Below are 22,344 nucleotides of genomic sequence, written 5' to 3' on the forward strand. Positions count from 1 at the left end.
CGGCAAAGGTGGACGGTCAGAGGAAGATCCTCAATGTCAACACAGCGATGGTAACCACAGGCTCGAGCATATGAGTGGTCACATGGTGGGGTGCACTGACTGTAGCGGCTAAGTTCACAGCCTGCCGTTCCCCAGGAGGGCCGTGAGAATTCTGGGTGCAGTCACCCCGACAGGCCCAGCCTGGCACAGATAACTCGAGACCGTGGGGCTGCCATGTAGCATTACTGTGGACTGTCAATTGTTGATTAATGGAACTGTTAACTAGGCAGCTCTGGTAGCTCAGAGGGTGAGGAGCTGCACTGCCCACCCCAAGTCAGGCAGCTAGCATCCACCAGCTGCTCTCCTGGAGAAAGACTGGCTGGCTTCTGCTCTTACTGCCTCTGAAAACCCACCGTGGGACAGCTATGATCAGTTCCAAGTCGATGGCACACAACGGTGGGACGCAGGTCTCCTTCTGTGCACACCCCCTCACTGGCAGTGCCTGTTTCTACCCCAGATAGAGGGTAAGATTCAGATCTGTGGGTCACAGGGTCCTGGGGGTCCTACTCGGTCGAGGGCATCTGACAACATCGCTGTCATCACCGTCATTTTATGCTTTTCGCCACAAAGAGCCCATTCACAGATCTTCCTGCACGCATCGCTCTAAGTGAATGGAACTCGCTTAAAGCCCAGACATGCAGGACTGCCTGGGACTTTCAGGAAGGACTCTGTCACGTCCTAGTGTAACTCGTGTGTGACAGTACCAGCTGGCATGCTAGAAGGGCTGAAGCAATGATGTGCAAACTGAATTCCTTTAAAAGAACACAAACCTGAAGGCATGCAATCCTCTAACTACCCTAAGACAGCTGTGCTCCAAATCCGACAGACATCCAGGGCTGCATCAGTTCACTGAAACAACTGGTATCCCACCGACTCCTGGGGGCTGGTTTTTTGCCAGTTCCTTCAGTGCAGCTTCAACTTTCATTACCATGGGCTCCAGCTCATACAGATTCTGTGTATTCCCTCCATCTTCTTCCTGGGTCATTCAACATACTGTCCACATCTTTTAATATTGTGACTCAAGGCATCAATTTTTCAGTTCTCGGTTGGTGATATGCAGTGAGCTCTTCCCTTTTTATTCTCTAATTCCATCTCTCTGCACGTCCCATTATACTACTTCACTTTGTCTTCTCAAGCTACTCTTTGAAATCATCTGTTTAGCTCCTTTACTTCAGCATCTTTCCCCTTTGTTTTGGCTTCTTGACAGTTTAATGCAATTTCCAGTCTCTTCTGCCATCCATTTTGGTTTTTTTCTCTTTTGTCTTCATAATGACCTTTTGCTCACTGATGTCATCCCACAACTCATCTGGTCTTTGATCTTGGTGGTCAAGGCTTCAAACCTATTCTTCAGATGGTATTTACATTCAGGTGGAATAAATTCTAGATCGTATTTTTGCTCTTGTGGGCTTGCTTTCATTTTCTTTGGCCTCAATTTGAATTTGCACCTGAGTAAAATTACTCTCCCAATTTAACCAGATTAACTTTAGGGCTGTCAGTCAACACCCTTTCCCCCACATCATCTTCAGCTGCCTTCTTTTTCACTGTCCACGTGTTTCCTCCCCACTGCGACCAACTCCTACCACCCTGTGCCCCACGCCTTCTGGAAGCTGTCTCCATGAAGGTTATCAACCACCTCTTCCTACTACCCCCCATGGACAGCTGGCCTTCACTTCACTGGTGCTCTCATGATCACCTGGCATGGTCCGTTCCCCCAAAGCAGCTGTGAGCCCCAGAGCCCTTGAAGACGCCCTACTCCACCTACGCTCAGGCTCGTATTCCCTGTGCTCCGGGATCACCTCATCTACTCCCGTAAGGTTTTATATTGGTGCTGTGGAGATGACCCGCAAAGCTACGTCTCCATGTACCAAACAGTGTGGGCTCCTCCCCGTCCAGCTTGCTCCTGCCATCCCCTCAGGCTTTTCCTTCACCCACAGCTCAAACAGATGACAAAAGCCGAAACTGCCACTGCTGTCGACGCCAACTCTGCAGCACAGAACTGTCCTACGGGGCTTCCAAAGCGATAAATCTTTACCATGGACAGAAGGGCCGCTGGGCTCAAACCACAGATTCCGGTTAAGGGCAAATGCCTTAAGCACAGCAGCACTAGGGTGCCGGCACAGCTCAAAGCATCCTTGAACCCTCCCACCATCCGTCCTCTCTTCACCCACCAGGGCAGGGCCCTTTCTACAGAAATCAAGCTTTCCTCCCAGTACAGCAACTGCCCCTCAGGGATCAGGAGGGAAACCCCGAGAGGTGCTAAATTGGGGGCCTCAAATTTGAGTGCCCAGGAGCTGTCCCCCGCCCAAACTAAACATTAACAAGCACCAACAGCAGCCACCAGTCAGCTCTCCTATTTGGTGGCACCCTGGAATGTTACCCCACGTCTCAGCTTGCAGGCACCCCGACACCTTCCACTTGATGGCGAGCAGCCCTCTGTCCCTCCCCACCTCCCACCCCTAGTCACACACCTCCAGCCCCACCAGGGAGGGAAATCGGGCCACACCGCTACTACACGCAGCCAGGGAACTGAGAGCCCCTGATGCATCTGCACCGCGGGCAGCCCAGGTCCTGCCTGTGAAGGCCAGCGCTCAACTCCCTCTCCGCTGCCGCCTCCATGAGTCCCGTGGGAGCTTCCTGTCCCACTTCCTCTCCTAGCCCTCCAGCCACAGTCCCCTCACCTCCCCCAAAGGCTTTCTCCACGCACTGCTCCCCACTGGGGCCGGTGAGGTTCTACACCATCTCCGTTTTATTCCCCTTTGCTTACTGTGGTCGAATCCCACCGGGCTGCTTCCACTCCTGGGCCATCCTCTTAACTCCTGAGACGCCACCTCACCCCGCCCTTGAATGCGGGTCTGAAATGACCTGCCTGACCAGCAAATGTGGTCAAGTTGTGTGGTGCAATGGCCCGTACCTGGTCAGTGCCTTCCACGTTCCACCTGGACTCCTGGAATTCTCTGGGGGCTCTGGGCCACTTTCTAAGCCCATCTGCCCTGAAACCACCATGCTGGAGAGGGGCGGTCAAGGATCTCTGGTGAGCCTCCCCTCCTCCATCACCATCAGGTGCTGTCAACTCACTTATAACCAGGGCTTCTCGGGCAATCTCTATCGACGCCACCTGAACCACGAACCACCCACCTGAACCCACTCCATCGATCTAGTGGGAAGAATCCTGTCACAGAATGGCCCTTGTTTAAGGCAATCACGTTCTGTGGAGAATCCTCCAGCTTCAGGGCATGATCCTACCACCTTCTCATGCCTCAGTTTATGCTCTTTAGAAAGGGTCCTTCCACATCCTTCCAGTGAAAAGAAAAACATCAAGACCTGTAACACACTTTCCTTGTTTATTTTAACCTTCATATAAATAAAAAGATAAACAAGCAGGACCAGGAGCTGTTTCTAACTTCGTCACCTTTCCAGAGCAGGTGCTGGTAAATAGTGGCCGGCCACAGCTCAAGCTTTGATGGCACACAGCTACACACAGGCTGTCCACGGCTTCTGTGCAACAGTGAAGAGCTGAGAGCGCACGTGGCCCACAAAGCCCAAGGACTCAGTGTCTCCGCCTTTAAGCGTGCTAACCCCTGGCCCAGTGTCTCGGAGGACAAGGCCTATGGGCCTCTTATCAGGGGGGTCATCGGTAACTTAGCACCCAGCCTTCAGTACGAACGGATGGGTATTTGCTAAATCATGGACCCTAAGTGCAGTTCCCACCCATCTCCCCCAAAGCTGGTGGGCTCCAGAAGAGAAAGACCAGGTGAGAGGCACCGGACTCCGGTCTCAGATGCAGAGTCAGCCAAGTCCCTAGCACATCCCATTGGTTTCTGAGAAAGGCAGGGGCCAGGGGTGGTTAGGACATTCTCCCACTGTTCAGGGGCTGACTGACTTGGCCAATCCCCAAACAAGGACAGGCGAGTGGCCTCTGCGGTCCCAGACTAGGAAGCAGCCATGAAGGAGAATAGGGAGAAGCGTCTTCCTTCCAGAAGCTGTTCCCTAGAAGCTGACAGGGTGACAAGCATGGTGGTATGCACACGACCTCTGGTTAAATGAGGAGTCACACTGTGGAGATAAATCTGTATTCATGGACTTTGCTGGGGGGAGGGTGCAGAGGATCTATCAGGCTGCTGTTGGAAGCGCCGAGTTGGCCAGGGTTACTGAGATGAGTCTGCCCTGAGGCTGTCAGTCCACAGGAGGCAAGAAGGGGTGCTCATCCCCAAACACCCCACATGGACTTCTTCTATCACCATCATGCCTCCCTCCTCCTCCTGCCGAGTCCTGAGATCGCGCTCCAGGACCCATGAACGCTCTCTCTAGTGGCGAGCTGAGACCTTAAGGCCCTTGATGGATCCGGACTCGAGCAAGCCCAGGTCCTGCAGGGCTTCCAGCAGCTGCTCCCGAGCAGCCCCAATGAAGGAATTCTCCAGAAAGGCGGGCAAGCCCCCCACGCCGTCCCGGAGCGTGTACAGCGGCACTCGGACAAGGCCCAGCACCTGTGGAGGATGCAGAAGACGACACTGGGGACCAGGTAGACTTTCCCTCCAGGCAGGTGCTTCCAGCTCATCAGCCCACGGAAAGCACTGTGCTCAATTCCTGTTACCAGTGACAGGATTGGGAGGGCGGAGTTGAAAGCTCTGATTCCTTACATTACGCCCCCTTCACCTTTCCCGGTGTTTGCCTCCTTGATGCATACCTGGTCCCGGCCCAGCACAGGCGGGGAACTTGGGGCACATAAAAAGCCTTGGGTTCCACCAATCCCTCCATCTCCCGAACCAGCAAGTCTGGGAGCAAGACGCAGGAAGGGAGGCAGGTTTAATAAGGCCCCCGGGTGACTCCACTAGCGGTCACTTGCACACACATCGGTCACTTGCACACACATCGGTCCCCTGCTCCACAGCCACCCCTCCAGGTATCAGGACACAGCGCCTCTCAGCGCCAAGCCCTCCAGGGGGTTCTCAAAGGCTGTCATCGCACGGGAGGGGACGCCCCATCTTTGTCCCTCGCGGCAGCTGGTGGAGTCGAACTGTCTGCCTTTGGGTTGGCAGCGCAACTCCTTATCCACTGAGGCCACAGAGACACAGGGGCCTGGGAATGAGGGTGGATTTCCTAGAAGGATCCTTAGAGAGCTCAGTACTGAGCGAGGGGGCGCCGGGGGCCGTCCAGCCGGGATGACCATGGCTATTGCTAGGAGGGCCGGAGGGCGGACGGGGCGGCACGCGCGGGGCTGGGGGACAAGGAGGGCGGACGGGGAGGAGGGCACAGGGGGCGGCGCCCACCTCCAGCCCGTGGTCCTTGGCGCGCGGCGCCCCGGCCTCCAGCGCGGCCAGCTGCTCGGGCGCCAGGCGCTTGGCGTAGAAGTGGGCGACGACCCCCGGCCGGGGCCCGGCGTGCGCGCTGCGGTGGTCGGCGCGCTCCACGCGGAAGGCGGCCGCCGCCTCGCCCAGCTCCTCGCGCAGCTCGCGGTTCAGCCCGTCCTCCAGGCTGGCGTCCTGCGCGTCCACGAAGCCGCCGGGGAAGCCCAGGCGCCCGTCGAAGCGCATCTGCATCTGCGGGAAGGGGAGCGGGCATTGGCGGCGGGGCCGGGCGCGCGGGGCGGGGACCCCGGGCGGGCGCGCCCCGCTCACCAGGACGGCGTAGCGCAGCGGGATGCGGCCGAAGAGCAGCCCCGGGTCGGGCGCGTAGAGCAGCGCATGGCACGCGTGTCGCCAGCCGGGCCCCAGGGCCAACGCCTCGGCCAGCTCCAGCCGCCGGGCCCCCGCCATGGCCGGTGCCTCCGTGGGCAGCGCCGTCACGTGGCAGGCGGGCGGGGCGCGCCGCGGACCAATCCGAGCGTGGGCGGGGCCTCCAGGCCCAATCTGCGCGGGAAGGGGCGGGGCGTAACCCCGGCCAGCCAATAAAGATGGTGTTTACAGATACGCGTGAACTCGGCGGCCGCGGGGACACTCGGGAAACCGGAAGCTCCTTCGGGTTGGGTCGGCCCGCCCGGGGGCTGCTGGGAGACCGGCCACGGGTGCTTACGTCACAATCAAGCGCGCCAGGAAGAGGGAGCAGGGCGCACGTGGGCTTTGCAGCGGAGTCGGAGGACGAGGCCTGGGGGCGGTGTCCACGTGCAGTGTCCACGGAGGAAGCGGTGTGTGGCCTGATCCCGACAGGACGGGGGCCACCGGCACGGGGACTGGAGTCGGGAAGACAATGAGCTTGGGATGAGCTGTGCCGAGTGGTGACTGGAGGTGTGGTCACGGGCCTTGGCCGGAGTGGATGGCAGTGCTAGTCTCTTGACCCGAATCACAGGATGGGGGTGGTCAACGTTAAGTTTCGATCATGTAAAAAGAAAAAATTGGGTTGTCAGCAGGCACCGAGCAGCTCGATGTGGGGTTGATGCAGAGGAAGAGGGATCTGGAGAAGTCCTAGCCGGCTGCGATTATTTAGGGGTGCGGAGAAGCCGGAGCTGTGGGTGCAGAGTCCTCGAGGGGTGTCCTAAACGGAGGCAGCTCCAGTCTCTTCCAGGCTCTGCCCACGAACCCGGAGACTTTGGGACTGTGAAGGAGGATGAGGAAGGGCCTCAAATTTGCAGAGTGCACACGGGTTTACTTGCCCTTTCTTACTAAGCTGTCTCGATGGATTTCACATCTCCCTGGCTCCTAGGTGTGGCTGGCATGACTTTCAACTCTGGCACCTTCCTGCCAGTCAGTATGTTTGTAAGCAATCCCTGACAGAGATAGAGTAACCGGTAAGCACCTTGGTAGGTGCCATCAAGCACCTGTAACTCACAGCGATCCTGTGAACAGATCGGACCTTGCCCTGTCCTGCAACATCATCTCTGACATGCCTGAGCCCATTATTATGTGGGTCCACCCAGCATGCTATGTTTTTCCGAGGACTGTCTCCTGATGACGTGCACAGAGTATATGAAACAGCTTCCTTGCCTCTAAGAAACACCTTGGTTGGACTTCTTTGAAGACAGACTTGTTCTTGGCACTTGCTGCAAAAGATAAAAAAATTACAGCCTTCAAAATACCTCTCAAGGTCAAGAAAACAAAAAGCCTCACCACTGCATCAATAGGCAACATTATGACAGGTGGAAGAAAAGATTGAAGTTGTCAATGATTTTATCTTGCTTGGAGGCAAGGATTCTGAAGCTTCGTCTGACATACTTTGGACATGTTGTAAGGAGAGACCGGTCCTTGGAGAGGGATGTCGTACTTGGAGGGTGGAGGAACAGCGCAGAAGAGGAAGACCCTCTATAAGGTGGATTGACTCAGTGACTGGCCTAATGGGGGTAGGTGTGTCAGAGACAATAAGTTTGGCACAGCATAGAGCAGGGTGTAGTGCTGTTGTATGTAGGGTCACTATGTACACAGGTTACTTGATGGTACATCACAACAAGACCCACAGGCAACACCTTTGATGGCACCAGTCAAGAAATCAAAAGACTCCACCATGAGTCAGCCCTTATTACACAAACAAAAATAAGTGGCAGCTGCTTGAGAGGTCTTGAGTATAGTGTGTGGTCTGAAAATGGTTGTATGTTGGAAGATCCTGAGAACTCAGTACACAGGCTAATGACTTGGGCAGGTCACCCATCCTCCATTACATGTTAGATGGAGATAATGATACAAGATGATCAGGAAGGCTGAGAGGCTTGGGGCACTTAAAACAGTCCCTAAAAAGCAAACTCAAATGGGACTGAGCTGATTCCAACTATAACAGATCTGCAGGTCTGTGGCATGGCTGGTGCTTCCAGGCTGTAATCTTGATGGGGACAGACTGCCTTATCTCGCTGGTGATTAGGCCTGCTGACCTCTCAACCAGTAACACAGCACATCAAAAGATACTCACCCTCAGGTTCATGCCATGGAACCCAACGTAAAACCAATGGGAAATGTGGCATTCTTGAAGTTGAGGGGAGGCAGAGTGCTGTGGGGTATGCTAAAGGCCTGAGGGTTGGGCTGCAGCCAGGCACACCCAGGGAAGAGTGAACTCTGGGCAGAAGGGCAGAGGTGGCGTCTACCAGCGTGATTTCTGGGTCAAGGCGGTGATTCTACAGCTGTGCCAAGGGCATTACTGGCTGAAGTCCTAGAGCGTGGTGAAGCAGCATTTTGTTAGTTTTGCAGAGTCCCTAGGGGTTGAAGCCAACTGGGTGGCAGCGAACAACACACTAGAGTCACAACCTGAAAAGCTTATAAAAAGTGCCCTTCCCCAGGGCCCACCCAGATTAACGGGAGTCTCCAAGGTGGCTCTCGGGCCTGCAGGGGGTTGCCTGGGCTTCAGGGAGTCTTAAGCAGCTGTGCCAAGAACCAGTGCCTCCATCCATCCCTCACGTTCAGATGGCTGCTTGGCTGTTGATCTCTTTAGAGATCTAGAGTTAACCTGTCCTGGAAATCTGGCAGATGGTCACGGTGAGCCAGCACTGACTCAGCAGAAGTGGGTTCTGCCTGTTTGTCTTTTCTCTGTGCCTGGTAGCACAAATGGGTTGTGACTGGTGTTCCAGAGGAATAAGACACCCCAAAATGGAGCATAATTCATAGAGATTTTTCTTCCCCTCTAGGCATATTCCCAATCTCTTGTTCACAGTGTCACTGTTTTAGACAACTTAATGGCATAAAACAAGAAACAAATGTGACAAAGATGACCTTGTTGATGGAGGAAATAGATCAACCGTGTCCTCAAAGGTGTTCTACTGATTGACTCATGGCAGTTGCTTCATTCATAAGATACTGAGCCGACATATGTGCAGGCAAGTCACTGAACAAAGGAGTTATCCTGCCTTCCTAAAAAGGACTACGCCTGGTTAAATGCCACTGGGTTCACTCCACTCACGAGCGTTCTGTGTACAGCACACAAAGCTCCCTTGTGCCGCCCGTGCGTCCTCACAGTCTCTGCCGTTTAAGCCCACTGTTGCAGTAATTGTGTTAGTCCATCTTGCTGTATCATCCTTTCCTTCAGTGACCTGTCTTTTCCCGAGGTCCGGCCCCTCCTGGTTGTATGCCAGAGTTGTGAGATGAAGTCCAAGAGGAGCCCTAGAAGACATGACAACTTTGGTGACACAGTGTCCTGGATCTTGAAATGAAAGGACTTAAGGTAAAAATGAAGGCAGCCGGAATACAATATGGCCTTCAGTTAATGAAATAGAGCAGTATTGCTTCGTTAACTAGGCAGGTCTGTGGAAACCCACTATCTTTGCAATTTTTAAAATATATATCTAACACTTCTAAAAGTTTTTTAAAAAATTATCAAGAGATTATAACTGATTAAGACTAAAATGAAGAAAACATGGCAGGAATTATAAGTAACCTGTTTTATTCAATGGAAGAATTACAAGGAGGAAAGAGACGGAGACAAAAACCCATCGATTAAAAGACAATGAAGCATAATAACTTGAAGCAGTTGGGCTTTATTTGATTATACTCTGAACAAACTTAAAAAGTGGGGTAAGTGGGGAGAGAGAAATTCTAATTGCATATTTATAGGGATTATTGTACTTTTTAGATGTGAAAATAGTTTTGTGGTTCTTTAAAAATATCTTTGAAAGACATATACTGAAATATTTATAAATGAAATAAAAATACTGTGGGTAGAAATAAAATTGACCATGGATTGATAAATTTTTGAAGCTATCAAGAGCTTCTTACATTATTCTCTTTATTTTATATATGTATGATATTTTCCATAACAATAAGTTTAAAGATCTTGGACTTCTGATGTTAAAAGGTAAAGGTCATAATTTACATTTGAATAAGGCTTTGCATTACACAAAATCCTTTCATAAATAGGGTCTTTTTGGTCCAGGAGAGGAAAAGTGAGGTGAAGGACCTTCACTTTTTCTTCTTTTAAGCAAGGAAAAGATTATGACAAGCATCAACTTGTGCCAGGTAATTTTAAATCGTTCCACTTAATTCTTCATCCTAATGGAACTGTCACTGTGCTTCCAGTGCAGAGCCCGGCTCAAGAACCACTGTGTTATTAGGGTGTCTGGAGGGTAAAGGAAGGGTCCCACCACTAGCAGGGAGCTGCCAACGGAAGGAGAGCCAGTGGGCTTTCCCCAGAGACTCCTGAAGGAGCAGGCTCGCTCACAGCTACTGGCTACGAACTCACAGCCCTTTACTGGGTTCCCAAGTCCGTAAATCCAAGTGGCAGGACACTGCCCGGCTTTCTCCTGGGGCCGCTGGTGGACTTGAACTGCCAAAGATAAATGGCCGTTGGGTTAGCAGTGCACACACGTAAGACTCTGCCCTCAGCTGTCTTCTAAAGGGCTACTGTTAGATACCATCGAGTCAACTTGTGACCCCGTGAGTGCCAGTCCCGAACCTTGTCCTGTCCTGCCCCATCTCGTGCCCACTGTTAGTCACCCTGAAGGGCTTCCTCACTTCCTGTGACCCTTGACCGTTCCCAGCATGACGTCTTTTCCAAGGACTGCCCCTCCTAACAACATGCAGATCCGAGCAGAATGAAGTATTGGATAATGTCAAATCTTTTCTGTATCGTGATGTTACCTGTTGGTGCAGGGAGTGGTGGGGTGTTTTCTTGATGTTGAGATATAATCCACATGGTCGGCCAGCCTTGTGCTTCACACCGTCTTCAGTGGTAATTACCTAACACAGTAAGCACAGGTTTGTTTGTTTACTTCCTACCCAGGTGAATCTGCTCACTTTGGATTAGTAAGTACAGGTTGTTCTTAGGTCTTTGACTGACTCTTAGGTGACTCCATGAAGTTCTTGGTGACCCTTTTACCAATCTATTGACCCTATTAACAGATCTGAACCTTGCCCCTCCGGGTGCCATCTCTGATACACGTGGACCAGTTATTCTAGTCACTGTGTCAATCCCTCTTGTTGAGGGTCCTCCTCTTCTTCACTGAGCCTCCACATTTCTAAGCATGATGTCTTTTTCCAGGGACTGGCCACCACGCCCAAAGGACATGAAACAAAACGTCTTCATCCTCACCTCCAAGAAAGCACCCTGGTTGCACTTTCTCTGAGACAGATTTTGTTTGTTCTTTTGGCAGACCATAATATTTGGGTTATTCAGTACTTTTCTCTAATACCACAGTTCAAAGGTATAGATTCTGTCATCCTTATTGTCAATTTTCAGATGCTAACTGAAAAGACCACAGCTTGAATCAGAGGTATCTTAGTCTTTAAACTGACATCACTGTTTCTCAGCACACTTTGGAGAGGTCTTTAACAGCATACTTTCCCAGTGTAACACATCTTCTGAGGTTTTGGCCACTGGTAGCAAGTGTGTTAATTGTGGATCCAACCAAGTGGAAGCAACTGCCAATGCCAATCTTGTCTATCATGATCTGACCTATTGGCCAGTGGTGAGATTTTTCATTTCCTGATGCTGAGATGTAATCCATAATGAAGACCATAGGCTTTGATCTTCAGCAGCATGTGCATCAAGCCCTCTTTTAGCAAGCGAAGGTGTGTCAACTGCAAAATACAGTTCACTGAGGAGTCTTCCTTCGATCCTGGTGCCATATTCTTCATAAAGTTGAGCTTCTTGAAAATTATTTTCTCAGTGTACAGTTTGAACAGGTACAGAGAAAGGATACAGCCCTGACACACACCTTTTCTGACTTTAAACCATGCAGTGTACCCTTGTTGTTCAGAAAACAGCCTCTTGGTCTAGGTAAGGTTTTGCCTGAGCACAATTAAGTGTCTGGGATTCCCATTCTTCTCAGTGTTAGCCACAATTTGTTATGATCCACAGTCAAAAGCTTTTGCATAGCCAATAAAACCCAAGTAGACCTTCTTATGCTATTGCTTTCTGCCAAGATCATCTGACATCAGCATTGATATCCCTGGTGCACTGCCTCTTCTAAATCTAGCTTGAATTTCTGGCAGTTCTCTGTCCATGTACTCCTGTTTTAGCCATTTTTTTTATAATCTTCAGGATTTTGTTTGCATGAGTTATTAATGATACTGTTCAACAATTTCTATATTCTGTTGAATCACTTTTTTTGAAATGGTCTCTTCCAGTCAGTTGGCCAGATAACTGTCCTCCAAATTTCCTGGCACAAACTGATGAGCATTTTCTGGGCTATTTGTTGAAACATATCACTTGGTTTCCTATTAATTAATGGGGCCTCATTTCTTCCCTAATGCTTTCAGTGCAGCTTGAACTTCTTCCTTCATTAACTTCTTGATCATATGTTACTTTCTGAAATGGTTCATGTCAGTCAATTCTTTTTGGTACAGTGACTCTATTCCTTCTGTCTTCCTTTATTGCTTCTTGGATCATTCAAGATTTTGCCCATAGCATCATTCAGTATTGCAAATCAAGGCTTGGATTTGTTCTTCAGTTCTTTTGAGAAATGCTAAACAAGTTCTTTGCTTTTTATTTTTTTACTCTCTTTGCACACTTTAATACTTTGCCTTCTTGTGCTGGCCTCTGAAATCTTCTTTTACTAAATTACTCTTTTTGTTTTGGCTTTCTAAATTCTAATGCAATTTTCAGAATTAAAATTTCTAATACAGTTTTGGCCTTTTCTTTCATGTAATTTGCAGTAGCCTTTTGCTTTCTTCCAGGATGCTATCCTTGATATCATTCCACAGCGTATTGGCCCTTTGTTCATTAGTGTTCAGGGCCTCAAGCCTATTCTTGAGATGGCTTTTAAATTCATGTGGGTTAGATTCAAGGTTGTATTTTGGTTCTTGTGCTTTTTGTTTTCATTTCTTCAGCTTCAGTTTTAACCTGCACGAGTCGTTTATGGTCATTTCCACAGTCAGCACCTGGACTGGTTTTGACTGCTGACATTGGGCTTCTCCAATGATTCTTCCCACAGATGTAGTCAGTCTGATTCCTGTGCAGTCCATCACATGAAGTTCAAGGGTAAAGAGGCCTTTTGTGCTTTTTTTTTTAAAAAAAGGTTTGTAATGAAGAAACCATTTATTGCACATAATTAAATAATTCCATTTCTAGCCTCATTTCTGTCAATCCATAATTTCCATCTACCAGTCTTTTGTTTCCAGCTTTTGAATGATGGTCACCAGTTATTATTAATGCATCTTGATTGATTGCCCAGGCAATTTCAGTCTGCAAGAGTTAAGAGAATTCCTCAATTTCCTCATCTTTGGTTTTAGTTGGTGGTGTGTATATTTGAATAATCCTTGTATTAACAAGTCTTCTTTGTACATGTAGCGATAGTGTCCTATCACTCACAGCATTATACTTCATGATAGTTCTTTAAATGGCCTTTTTGACTATAAATGCAAAACCATTCTTCTTCAATGTTTCATTCCCAGCATAACAGGTCATGTGATTGTCTGATTCAAAGTGGCCAAGACCCGTCCATCTCAATTCGCTAATGCACCTTTAGGTCTTCCAATTCAGTTTTGACAACTTCTAGTTTTCCTAGATTTATGCTTTGTACATTCCTTGTTCCAATTATTATTATTGGATGTTTACAACTGTTTCTCCTCATTTTGAGTGACTTCCAAGCTGTATCTACCACTAGTATTATGTCTAACCTCTATCTAACCTCTGTACCTCTGTCACTTAAGATTTTTGAAGGCCTGTTATTTCAGAAGTAGACGGCCAATCTTGTGTCCTAGTCTTGTCTTAACCTCTTAATCTTTAAAACCTGTCCACCTTGTGTGACCCTGCTGGCAACTGGAACTCCAGATAACCCCAGCACAGCAAACTGGCAGACAAGAGCTGCACTTATGGAGCAAACAGTTAATAAGCAAGCATATACACACATATATAAGCATACAGGGAGCTCTGGCGGCCTAGTGGTAAGAAACTGTGCTGCAATTCCAAAGGCATGTGGTTCGAATCCACCACCTGCTCTACAGGAGAAGGATGGGCAGTCTCCTCCCATGTGATTAACTGTTTCTGAAAACCTGCTATGAGTTGATTCTGACTTAACGGTACATAACAGCAACAGCATACACACCTAAGTTATAAACTAAGTAGGAACTTGTGAATCACTCCCCTCACACAACAAACTGACGGACAAGTCCATCTCTGTCAGCAATTTTAAATTTGAAAAGAGACTTTGACCCTGTAGAAAGGTGCTGTAAGATTTGGAGAGACAGACACCTAGGAGTAGAATCTTTGTTATCATGAAAACATGTCCACCTGCTCCATACTGATTAGTCAGAAAAGTAAGCCCACGTAGACCTTGTTCTCTGGGCAATCCAGTGAGCGGCACCTGTGGGACGCTAGGGTGGTCCACGAGCTTTTCGAGCTGAGTCACGTCTCACTGCTCATGGCCAACTCTCAGCTGACTTCTAATCAAGTGTTAGTTAGAAATGGCTGGATGTGTTTGCATGGTGACAGAATCTTAGAAACCCAAAAGAGTTGTCACGGATGAAGAGAAAGTCAGTGAGTCCAGAAGAGCGCAGTTTGAATCCACCAGATGCTCTGCCGGTGAAGGAGGGGCAGTCTCCTGTACCAACCAGGTCTGATTTGATGGTACACACACAAAAATAAAATTTTTAAAAAAGTTTACAGCACTTTACAGATGTTGAAGTGCTCCCACGTCATCGACTGTAATCTCTTATTGATTCTTTACCACAATCTTTGGATGCTGGAAGGAACCACAGACATGACCTGCCCTAGGTCACACTGTAATTAACTAGTGTGTCTAGATGCCACATCATCTGACGGGTAAGTTCAATTACTGTTACACACACCCCCCGCCCCCCAAATATTTAGAAAACATTCTTTTACTTCTCTGCTCCTTTCTTGTCTTACTGGCTGGGCCCGCTCCTTTCCAGCTCATCAGTCAGCTATGGTGTGATTCTGAAATAGGACAGTGAGGCGTTTCTCCCCCTAGAGCTATGTAATCGGTCTGCCTCTGTCGTGGAGCAAGCCCACTGGGCCAGCAGGGCCTTTCATGATCCACCTTGAGCTTTCTCCCCGTGCTCAGCCCTAAAGACGTTGACTGACTTCCATCACACCCTTTTGTGCGCCTCATCTCTGCATCACCCAGGGTGGCCCGGGGCATTTCCTCAGCATAAACAGGCACAGCATGGATTTGTGAAATAGTTCCACTTTCTGCAGAGCGGCAAGCTGGCAGGGCCCCTTTATTCTTCCCCCGAGGACTCTCTAACAAGCGGCTTCCTAGTTCTGCTTCTCAGCCGATTCCCCACCATCCTGGAGTTTAGCTAGTTATGAATGCCCACTCCAGAGTCACCCAGCATGAACACATGGCTGGCGGAGAAAGCGTTTCCACAATGGGAAAATGAAAAGGTATTTTCTTCCCATCTTCTTACACCTTGCCTCCCCTGAACAAGCTGAGGGAAAGGTGATCGAGCTGCTTCTAGAAGGCAGGAGAGTCTGATCCAGGATGGTATTGCCCATGGTCAAAACATGGAAGTGTGATCCACACTGGCATTTCTTCCAGCCAGCTTTCCTTTAAGACTGACATGGTGAACAACCACAGGGTAGGATGGTCTCATCCGTCTTCCTGGAAACACGTCACGCTGGGCGCGCTGATCTCTGAAAGTAGCGAGGACGATGAATGAATAGCCATTTCCTATCTGACCTAGCAAATCACCAAAGTATCATTCTGTCCCAAGGTTTGAAAAACCATTAGCGACAAGACTTTTAAACTATTATTAACGTGAGTGCTGTGATCATACCACCTTTAACACATCTTGGGGACAAAGGGTGGCCTTCCTTGGACTTAAGTGTCTTCCCAGTTAAATGGTGGGCATTCCCAGGTCTGGTCCCAGTAGTGAGTGGTCAGAGGTCTTACCATGTTGAGTTTCACTGATTTTCAATGTTCTGGGGGGAAAAAAACCCACCCACAAAAAAACCCTAACTCCAAAAACCAAAGCAGAAAACCCCCACCACTCATAGATTTGACTTGTAAGCATGTTCAAGTTTGGAACTGGAAGAAATTTCTGATTTATCTCTCACTCACTGATGCTTAGTCTGAACTGACTCACTGCTGACTCCCCAGGGGTTTTCAGAGGCTGTAAACTACATGGGAGATGCCTGCCTATCTTTCTTCCACGAAGCTGCTAGTAGATTTGAACCATGTGCCTTTTGGTTGATAGTGAAGCTCCTTGTCACTGGGCCACTGGTTTGTTATGTACCATCAAGTTGGAACCAACTCACAGCTGCTCGCCGAGTGGGTTTTCAAAGGCAGTAGATCACACGGGAGGAGACTGGCCATCTTTTTCACACAGAGCAGCTGGTAGATTTGAACCACATGCCTTTGGGGTGGCAGCATGACTAGAGCTCCCCAAGCTGAGGCTGTGCCTATCTCTAGAAGCCTGTGTTTGAGGCCTGCCTTTCCTCCAGCAGATAACCAGAGGGCCTCTGAGGGCATCAGTAATGACCTGTGTCTCCTAAAGGATCAGTTTCCCACACACAGGGATGAAATGGGAATGGGCATTGTTGGCTCAGGAAAGAGGCAGGACTTAGAAGACTGGGCTGGTCACCTGATGACCATGACTCTGCCGGTTCAAATCTGCCAGCAGCTCCTCAGGAGGAAGTTCTCCTCCTGCCTGGTTTAGAGTCTCAGAAACCCACTGGAGAGCCCGCTGTAAGTCAGCCCCAATGCCATGGCAATGAGTGCCTTTGAGTGGGGCTTCGTCTCATTTACGTTGGGCCTGTTTTTGGGAGAGGCCAGTCCTTGGAGAGAGACATCATGCAGGGAAAGGTGGAGGGTCAGAGAAAGGGAAGAAGACCCTCAGTGGATGGACTGACACGGTGACCACAGCATTAGGCTAGCGCATGTCAGAAATGGTGAAGACGGCACAGGGAGGACATGGTCCAGATCTCTTCACAGGGCTGCTGTCAGTCACATCTCACTTGAAGGCACCTAAAAACGGCAGCAGGCAAGTCGGACGTAGTCCTGGCTCAAACCAGAGAGATGTGGTCGAAAGTCCAGCTCTGCTTCTCAGCCCATGACCAGCCATGTGACCGAGCAGGTTTCCCTGACTCTTGTGCCTGGCTCAGGGCCCCTGGCAGGTTCTTGGGCATAGCCCTCTCAGGGCTCTGGCAGGTTCTGCAGCTCAGCCCTCTCACGGCCTTGGGTTCTGCAGTGCAGCCCTCTTGGGGCCTTGGGTTCTGCAGACAGCCCTTGCAGGGCCTCTGGTGGGTTCTGCGGCGCAGCCCTCACAGGGCCTCTGGCGGGTCCTGCGGCACAGCCCTCTCAGGGCCCCTGGTGGGTTCTGCAGTGCAGCCCTCACAGGGCCTCTGGTGGGTTCTGCGGCACAGCCCTCTCATGGCCTTGGGTTCTGCAGCACAGCCCTTGCAGGCAGGCTTTGGGGGCCATGAACCCTGTCGGGCGGAGACTGCCCTTTTTCTCAGGAGCCACTACTGCCTCAGAAGAGGAGTAAGCGCTGAAGTGTCCAGTGTCCACCAGGGAGCTGGCGAGCGATCCAGTGGAGGAAGACCCTGCAGTACTTACCCCGTATCTGGTAGGTAACGGGCACCCAGCAGCCCAGATGTCGGCAGCTGTTAAGAGTGACAATCACCATCAGATATGTGCCGTTCAGCAAGGTGCTCTGGGTACAGAGAAGGACAAACAAGACAATTTATTTAGTAGTCACAGAACATATCCTCAGTAGGAGGGATCAGTGTGGGAGTAAGACACAGGAGGGAAGCTCTTTGTGGCATTCTGATCCGGGTTCTTTCATATATGCACTTCTTGTTATCGTGGGAATCCAGAGGTGGACAAAGGCAGGCCACCTGAGACAGACATGCAGAGGCCAGGGTCTGCTGACCCTTGTGAGTGGGCTGGCCACAGTCCACGGAGACCAGGGACTCAGGCCCTGGGCTCTGTCCCCAACTGGACGTCGTATGAGTGCAGAGCTTCTCCCAGAACATCTTCCTGCTACAACCCCCACAGAATTCATGGGGGAAATGCTTACAGGACTCCAAGCCCACCATGCACCTCTCAGGATGCAGACCGGACAGCGCTCCAGGCCCTGGCGACATGCGTCCACTTTCTAACTGGAGTTTCTGGGTGGCCCAAGCCACTGATGTGCTTGGCAGCTAACCATAAGTTTACAGAGGCCTGGCAATTGATATCTGACAACTCAGCCGTCAAAAGGCCGTGTATGCCCGCCCGCTCAGACCACACGCAAGCCCACAGCAGCAGATGGGAACTCTCCTTCTGCCAAGGGACTGGAGGGACGGTGACAGTCCTGTCACGACACGTCTTCCTGTCAGGGACTGGAGGGATGGTGACAGTCCTGTCACGACAGGTCTTCCTTAACAGGGTCCAGCCTGTGCATTCAGCGTGTCCACTGTGTAGACAGCAGCTTAGCAAAAATTCCGCAGCAAAGGCCCTTCTCCCATCGTGAGAAGCAACTGTTCCTCAAAGTAAAGGAGCTGGTCGACCTCAAAGCACTCGCTGGCCCGCGGCACGAGCTCCTCCAGGACCTTCTGAACCTCCACGTCACTGGCTTGCTGCTGCCTTGCTCGCTTGAGGTAACTGTAGACCTTGTCAAACATCTCCGCTCCCAGCTTCTGCACAGCCGACCTGCCAAACGAATCAGACAAGATGCTGAAGAATTACGCACCGAGACCACCTGTGAGAATGCACTTAAAAATTGTTTATTATACAAATAGCATGGCAACTGAGGGCACAGCATACCCACTGCGAGCATCCAGTAATACTCAACCAAGTGTTCTCACAGACCTGCTGTGTGCCAGGCACCTTTCTAGGGACTGGGAATATGAAAGGAGACAAATTAGGCAGTCTCCACCTTCATGGAGTTTGCCTCCTCCTCCTCCTCCTTTTTTTTTAAATTACTTGCTGTGTGCTGTCAAATTGATTCCAGCTGGCACAGGGGGAGATTGCCCCTCCTTCTCCAGTGGAACATTTGGTGGATTTGAACCACGCACCTTTGGGATTGCAGTGCCACTTCTTGCCACAAAGCCACAAGAGCTCCAGAGTTTGCCTTCTAAGGTAGAGAAGAAACAGATGAAGAACTAGATACTAAAAGAGAGGGTGCTGAGTGCAGCAACAAAAAATAAAGCTAGGGATAAGAGAGGGAGAGGGGGAGGGAGAGAACACGAGCCTTTTTTAGTAAAATCATGACGCAAGCACACGGATTATCCCTCAGGCCTGATTTGGGGACCCTACGATGTTTCTGTATCTGGATGGATTTTATACCTGTTCTCCCAGACGACAATCTCAGAGTCTGCACACATGGAAGAGTCCCTTGCAGAGGAAGGCAGCTAGGCGGGGGTTGAGGGTGGCATTTGGCACTTCAGTGGGCTCTGCGACTTCCAGGGCCCTTTCTGTAAACAGGGATTCCCTTACTGTGGTCCCTGCCAGGTGTGTGTGTGTGGGGGGTGGTCTTTGAAAGGAAGGAATCACTGGCCACCCTTTAAAGCCAATGGTACTCAAAAAGCCATTAGTTTTGGGACCCAGCCACCCTTCCCATGGTTCATACAACACTAAACAAGAGTTGGAGTAAGTTCACAGGTTGCAAACCCAAAGCCAGCTGGGTGGTGTTCACAGGAAACACACAGACCACACCGGGCACTGAAGGCGAACATCGAATGAATGAGGAAAAAAACAAAACGCAGAAAAACTGCCAGGATGCCTCACCAAAAACAATCTGGAGCTAACCCTGTTACCTTGAGGCAAAATGGAATTCTTTTCCTTTGAAATTTGTGACTTGAGTTTATAGAGTTTACAAAGCAAACAGATTTTTCATTCAATCACTCATACAGACTGTTTTACAACCTTCAGTCCAGTGGCCACCGTGTAACCATATTTTACCCTTCCTCCTTTTAATACCAATTTCCCGGAATCCTTCTCTACTTGCCTATCCACCCCCCCCCGCCCCTTTCTTTCTTGTTGTGTACCATTGAATCAGACCCGACTGGCCCCTCCTCCCGGGAAGCATCTGGAGGATCCGAACCACGCGCCTTTGGGATTGCAGCGCAGCTTCTTGCCAGTAGGCCACCAGAGCTCCCTCTACTTAGCTATTTTCAAACCTAAAGACATATTCTCGATAAATTGTGCGTCACAGAAGAACTCAACACGCCCTCAGCAAGCTCACCCTAGGCTCACAGAGAAGTGGACTGTGATCCTGACGTGCAAATCCATCCTGCCACTCAGACAATGTGAGGTGATGTTTGTACAATGACGCACTTGAGCAGGTTAGGATTCCTGAAACTGAGAATTCTTTTCAAGCGGGCTCTCTAAGGTTTAAGAAGGAAGGCCAGTGCTCTCTGTCCAGGTCGAATTCAAAGAAGTATTTAAAGTTTTCTTTTGATCAGAGAGAAAAGAACTGAGTTGGAATTGAGTTGGAAACTCAATTAAAAAAATTAACATTTTTTAATGATAAGAACTTCCAGAAGAATCTGGCCAGCTGCTCCTGTAACAGTCGTGTGTGACAGTCGTTTCTGACTTGCAGGGACCCCAGAGGACACGGCAGGACTTCCCCGTGGAGTTCCCACGGCGAGACCGTGAACAAATGACCCGCTGCTCATCAGAGGGGCGTGTGACTCCGGCCGCTCAGAAGGAGGTGGCCAGTCCGCTCGGGGAACTGCCTCCACCCTGGCCGCCTGGAGGACAGGAGCTGCGTCAGCCAGAGGCCCTGAACTTGGGGAACCTGGAATCTTCACGGGAGGAGGCCTGGGGGCACCTGGCACACTGTGGAGGGAGACGTGGACATCCAAACCCTTGAAGACAGATGGCCATGGGAGTGCTGGGCCTGGGCCCATCATGCAGGGTCACTGTGACTCAGACCTGGCCCGATGGCAGTGGGCACAGGGCTGGTCACCACGTCCTTCCCTCGTGGGGCTGCAGCTGGCCCCCCACCAATCTCTGGGTGACAGCCGAGCGCCTTTGGGCCGGGGCACCCTGGGGGGCTGGGCCTTCCCGTCACCTGAGTCGACTCATGGCATTCAGCCACGGCAGGTATCTCCCAGTGCTAATGTGTCACCTCCAGGGCCAAGGTCACACACCCACCGAGACTGGGAGGAGGCGGGCAGATCCCGGTCGCCTGCCCTCACAGATATGGCGCGGGGACACAGGCTGGGGAAGTGCTCAGATGCTCCGGGGCGCAGGCGGCTGCATTTCATGCACACACCGTGCACGCTGCGGGCACGCACCTCAGTGACCCTCTCCTTGTGCGGCTCTCCTGTGAGCACCATGCACTTTAAAAGTAGGGTGTTTTCAGCGGCCACTCCAATGCCAAGCCGAGCCTCCTCTCCCCTCTGCTCGCCTCCTGCGATCTCCTTCTCAGCTCCCAGGTCCACCTGCTTACCTCGGGTGCTGCCCCGCCTTTGCAAACACCTTGTTCTGTTACTGATGTGGGTGCTCTAGCGTCAGCTGTTCCTCTGCACACATGGAGGTGAACGGTGACCAGCTAGGAAAGACCAGCCTGTGGACAGACGGCCCTCAGGCACCCTTCAAACCTGCAGCGGGGTCGTCCCTGAGAAGTGGCCTCCCAGCAAACAACAGCTGGGACAAGCGGGTGAGGTGGTCAGGGACACCAGCAAAGGACAACCAGCCCCACAAGACAGAACAGGCGGCCTCCGACCCAGAATGAACACCAGAAGGCAGGAAGGGCTGGGAAAGGCTGGCTGGGGACGGGAAACACAGGGAGGGAGAGGGGTCCGGGTCACTGGGCGTGAACACATGAATGCGAAAATAAGTCCATCTGTAAACGTTCACTCAAACCATAATTCAAACCAAACCAAACCAAGCCCCCACAGGGCACATGGTATCCTGACACCGGAGGGGGTCGTCATGGTCAGAAGTGGACGGCGACCAGTCCTGTTCTGTTTTTTAATTTTCCCCATTAATGACTGACTGCTTTGTTCTCCTCAAATTGTTTCTCTCTCTGCAAACCTACAGATGAAGGTCGCAGCTGCTTCCTTAGTTCTACAGGGATTTCCAGCAAAAAGGCCCTTCCTCCCTTTTAAATTCTTTTCAAATTATGAAACAATCTCACAATTACAGATTCATTACAGGGACAGTACAGAAAGCACTCTGGTTTTCCCGAGTCATCTGAGAAGAAGCCGCTGACCTGATATTCTTTCTACACCCTCCCACACGCTTCTATTTCCTACAACAAAGACACTTTCCTACCGGGAGGTTTCCACTGACACGCAGCTGTCGTCTAACCTCAGATCCACCGTGTGTCCCTAACAGCACAGGAACAAAAGGGCCGGGTCAGAACGGCAGGCTGCACTCACCTGCCGTGTCTCCTGTACACTCTCTGAGGTGGTGGTTGTTCTTAGACGCCAGTGAATAGTACGACTGATAGCGATGCTACGAACAACAGGCCGGAACCTGTCGCGTCCTGTACCATCCCCATGACCTCGGATACACCTGGATCCATGGCTGTAGTCACAGCATCAAGCCATCTCTTTTGGGGT

The 22,344-nt window shown here is 50.7% G+C and overlaps 2 protein-coding genes across 2 annotated transcripts in view; both read right to left on the reverse strand.

Moving 5' to 3' along the window:
• Positions 1-4,343: 4,343 nt before the first annotated feature.
• On the reverse strand, positions 4,344-5,792 carry NUDT16 (nudix (nucleoside diphosphate linked moiety X)-type motif 16). The gene is made up of 3 exons (XM_006883395.1): positions 5,655-5,792; positions 5,307-5,576; positions 4,344-4,523 (listed from the first exon to the last, which is right to left on the reverse strand). Exons 1-3 carry the CDS (start codon positions 5,790-5,792, stop codon positions 4,344-4,346), a joined length of 588 nt encoding a protein of 195 aa, XP_006883457.1.
• Positions 5,793-18,261: 12,469 nt separating this feature from the next.
• Positions 18,262-22,344, reverse strand: part of NEK11 (NIMA-related kinase 11) — a 189,685-nt gene continuing 185,602 nt past the window's right edge. The window contains exon 15 of the mRNA XM_006883396.1: positions 18,262-18,481. Coding sequence (XP_006883458.1) covers positions 18,262-18,481 — 220 coding nt within the window. The remainder of the gene's footprint in view (positions 18,482-22,344) is intronic.

The sequence above is a fragment of the Elephantulus edwardii genome, unplaced genomic scaffold, assembly GCF_000299155.1.
Source record: "Elephantulus edwardii isolate Elephantulus edwardi_28Jun2011 unplaced genomic scaffold, EleEdw1.0 scaffold00027, whole genome shotgun sequence".
NCBI lineage: Eukaryota > Metazoa > Chordata > Mammalia > Macroscelidea > Macroscelididae > Elephantulus > Elephantulus edwardii.

Bases quoted from the DNA above. Each gene is read 5' to 3' on its own strand.
- NUDT16 (XM_006883395.1), bottom strand. From the start codon at position 5,792: ATGGCGGGGGCCCGGCGGCTGGAGCTGGCCGAGGCGTTGGCCCTGGGG. The intron at 5,577-5,654 runs GTGAGCGGGGCG...CCCTTCCCGCAG, and splicing joins CGCTGCGCTACGCCGTCCTG to ATGCAGATGCGCTTCGACGG. The intron at 4,524-5,306 runs GTGGGCGCCGCC...CATCCTCCACAG, and splicing joins CCAAGGACCACGGGCTGGAG to GTGCTGGGCCTTGTCCGAGT.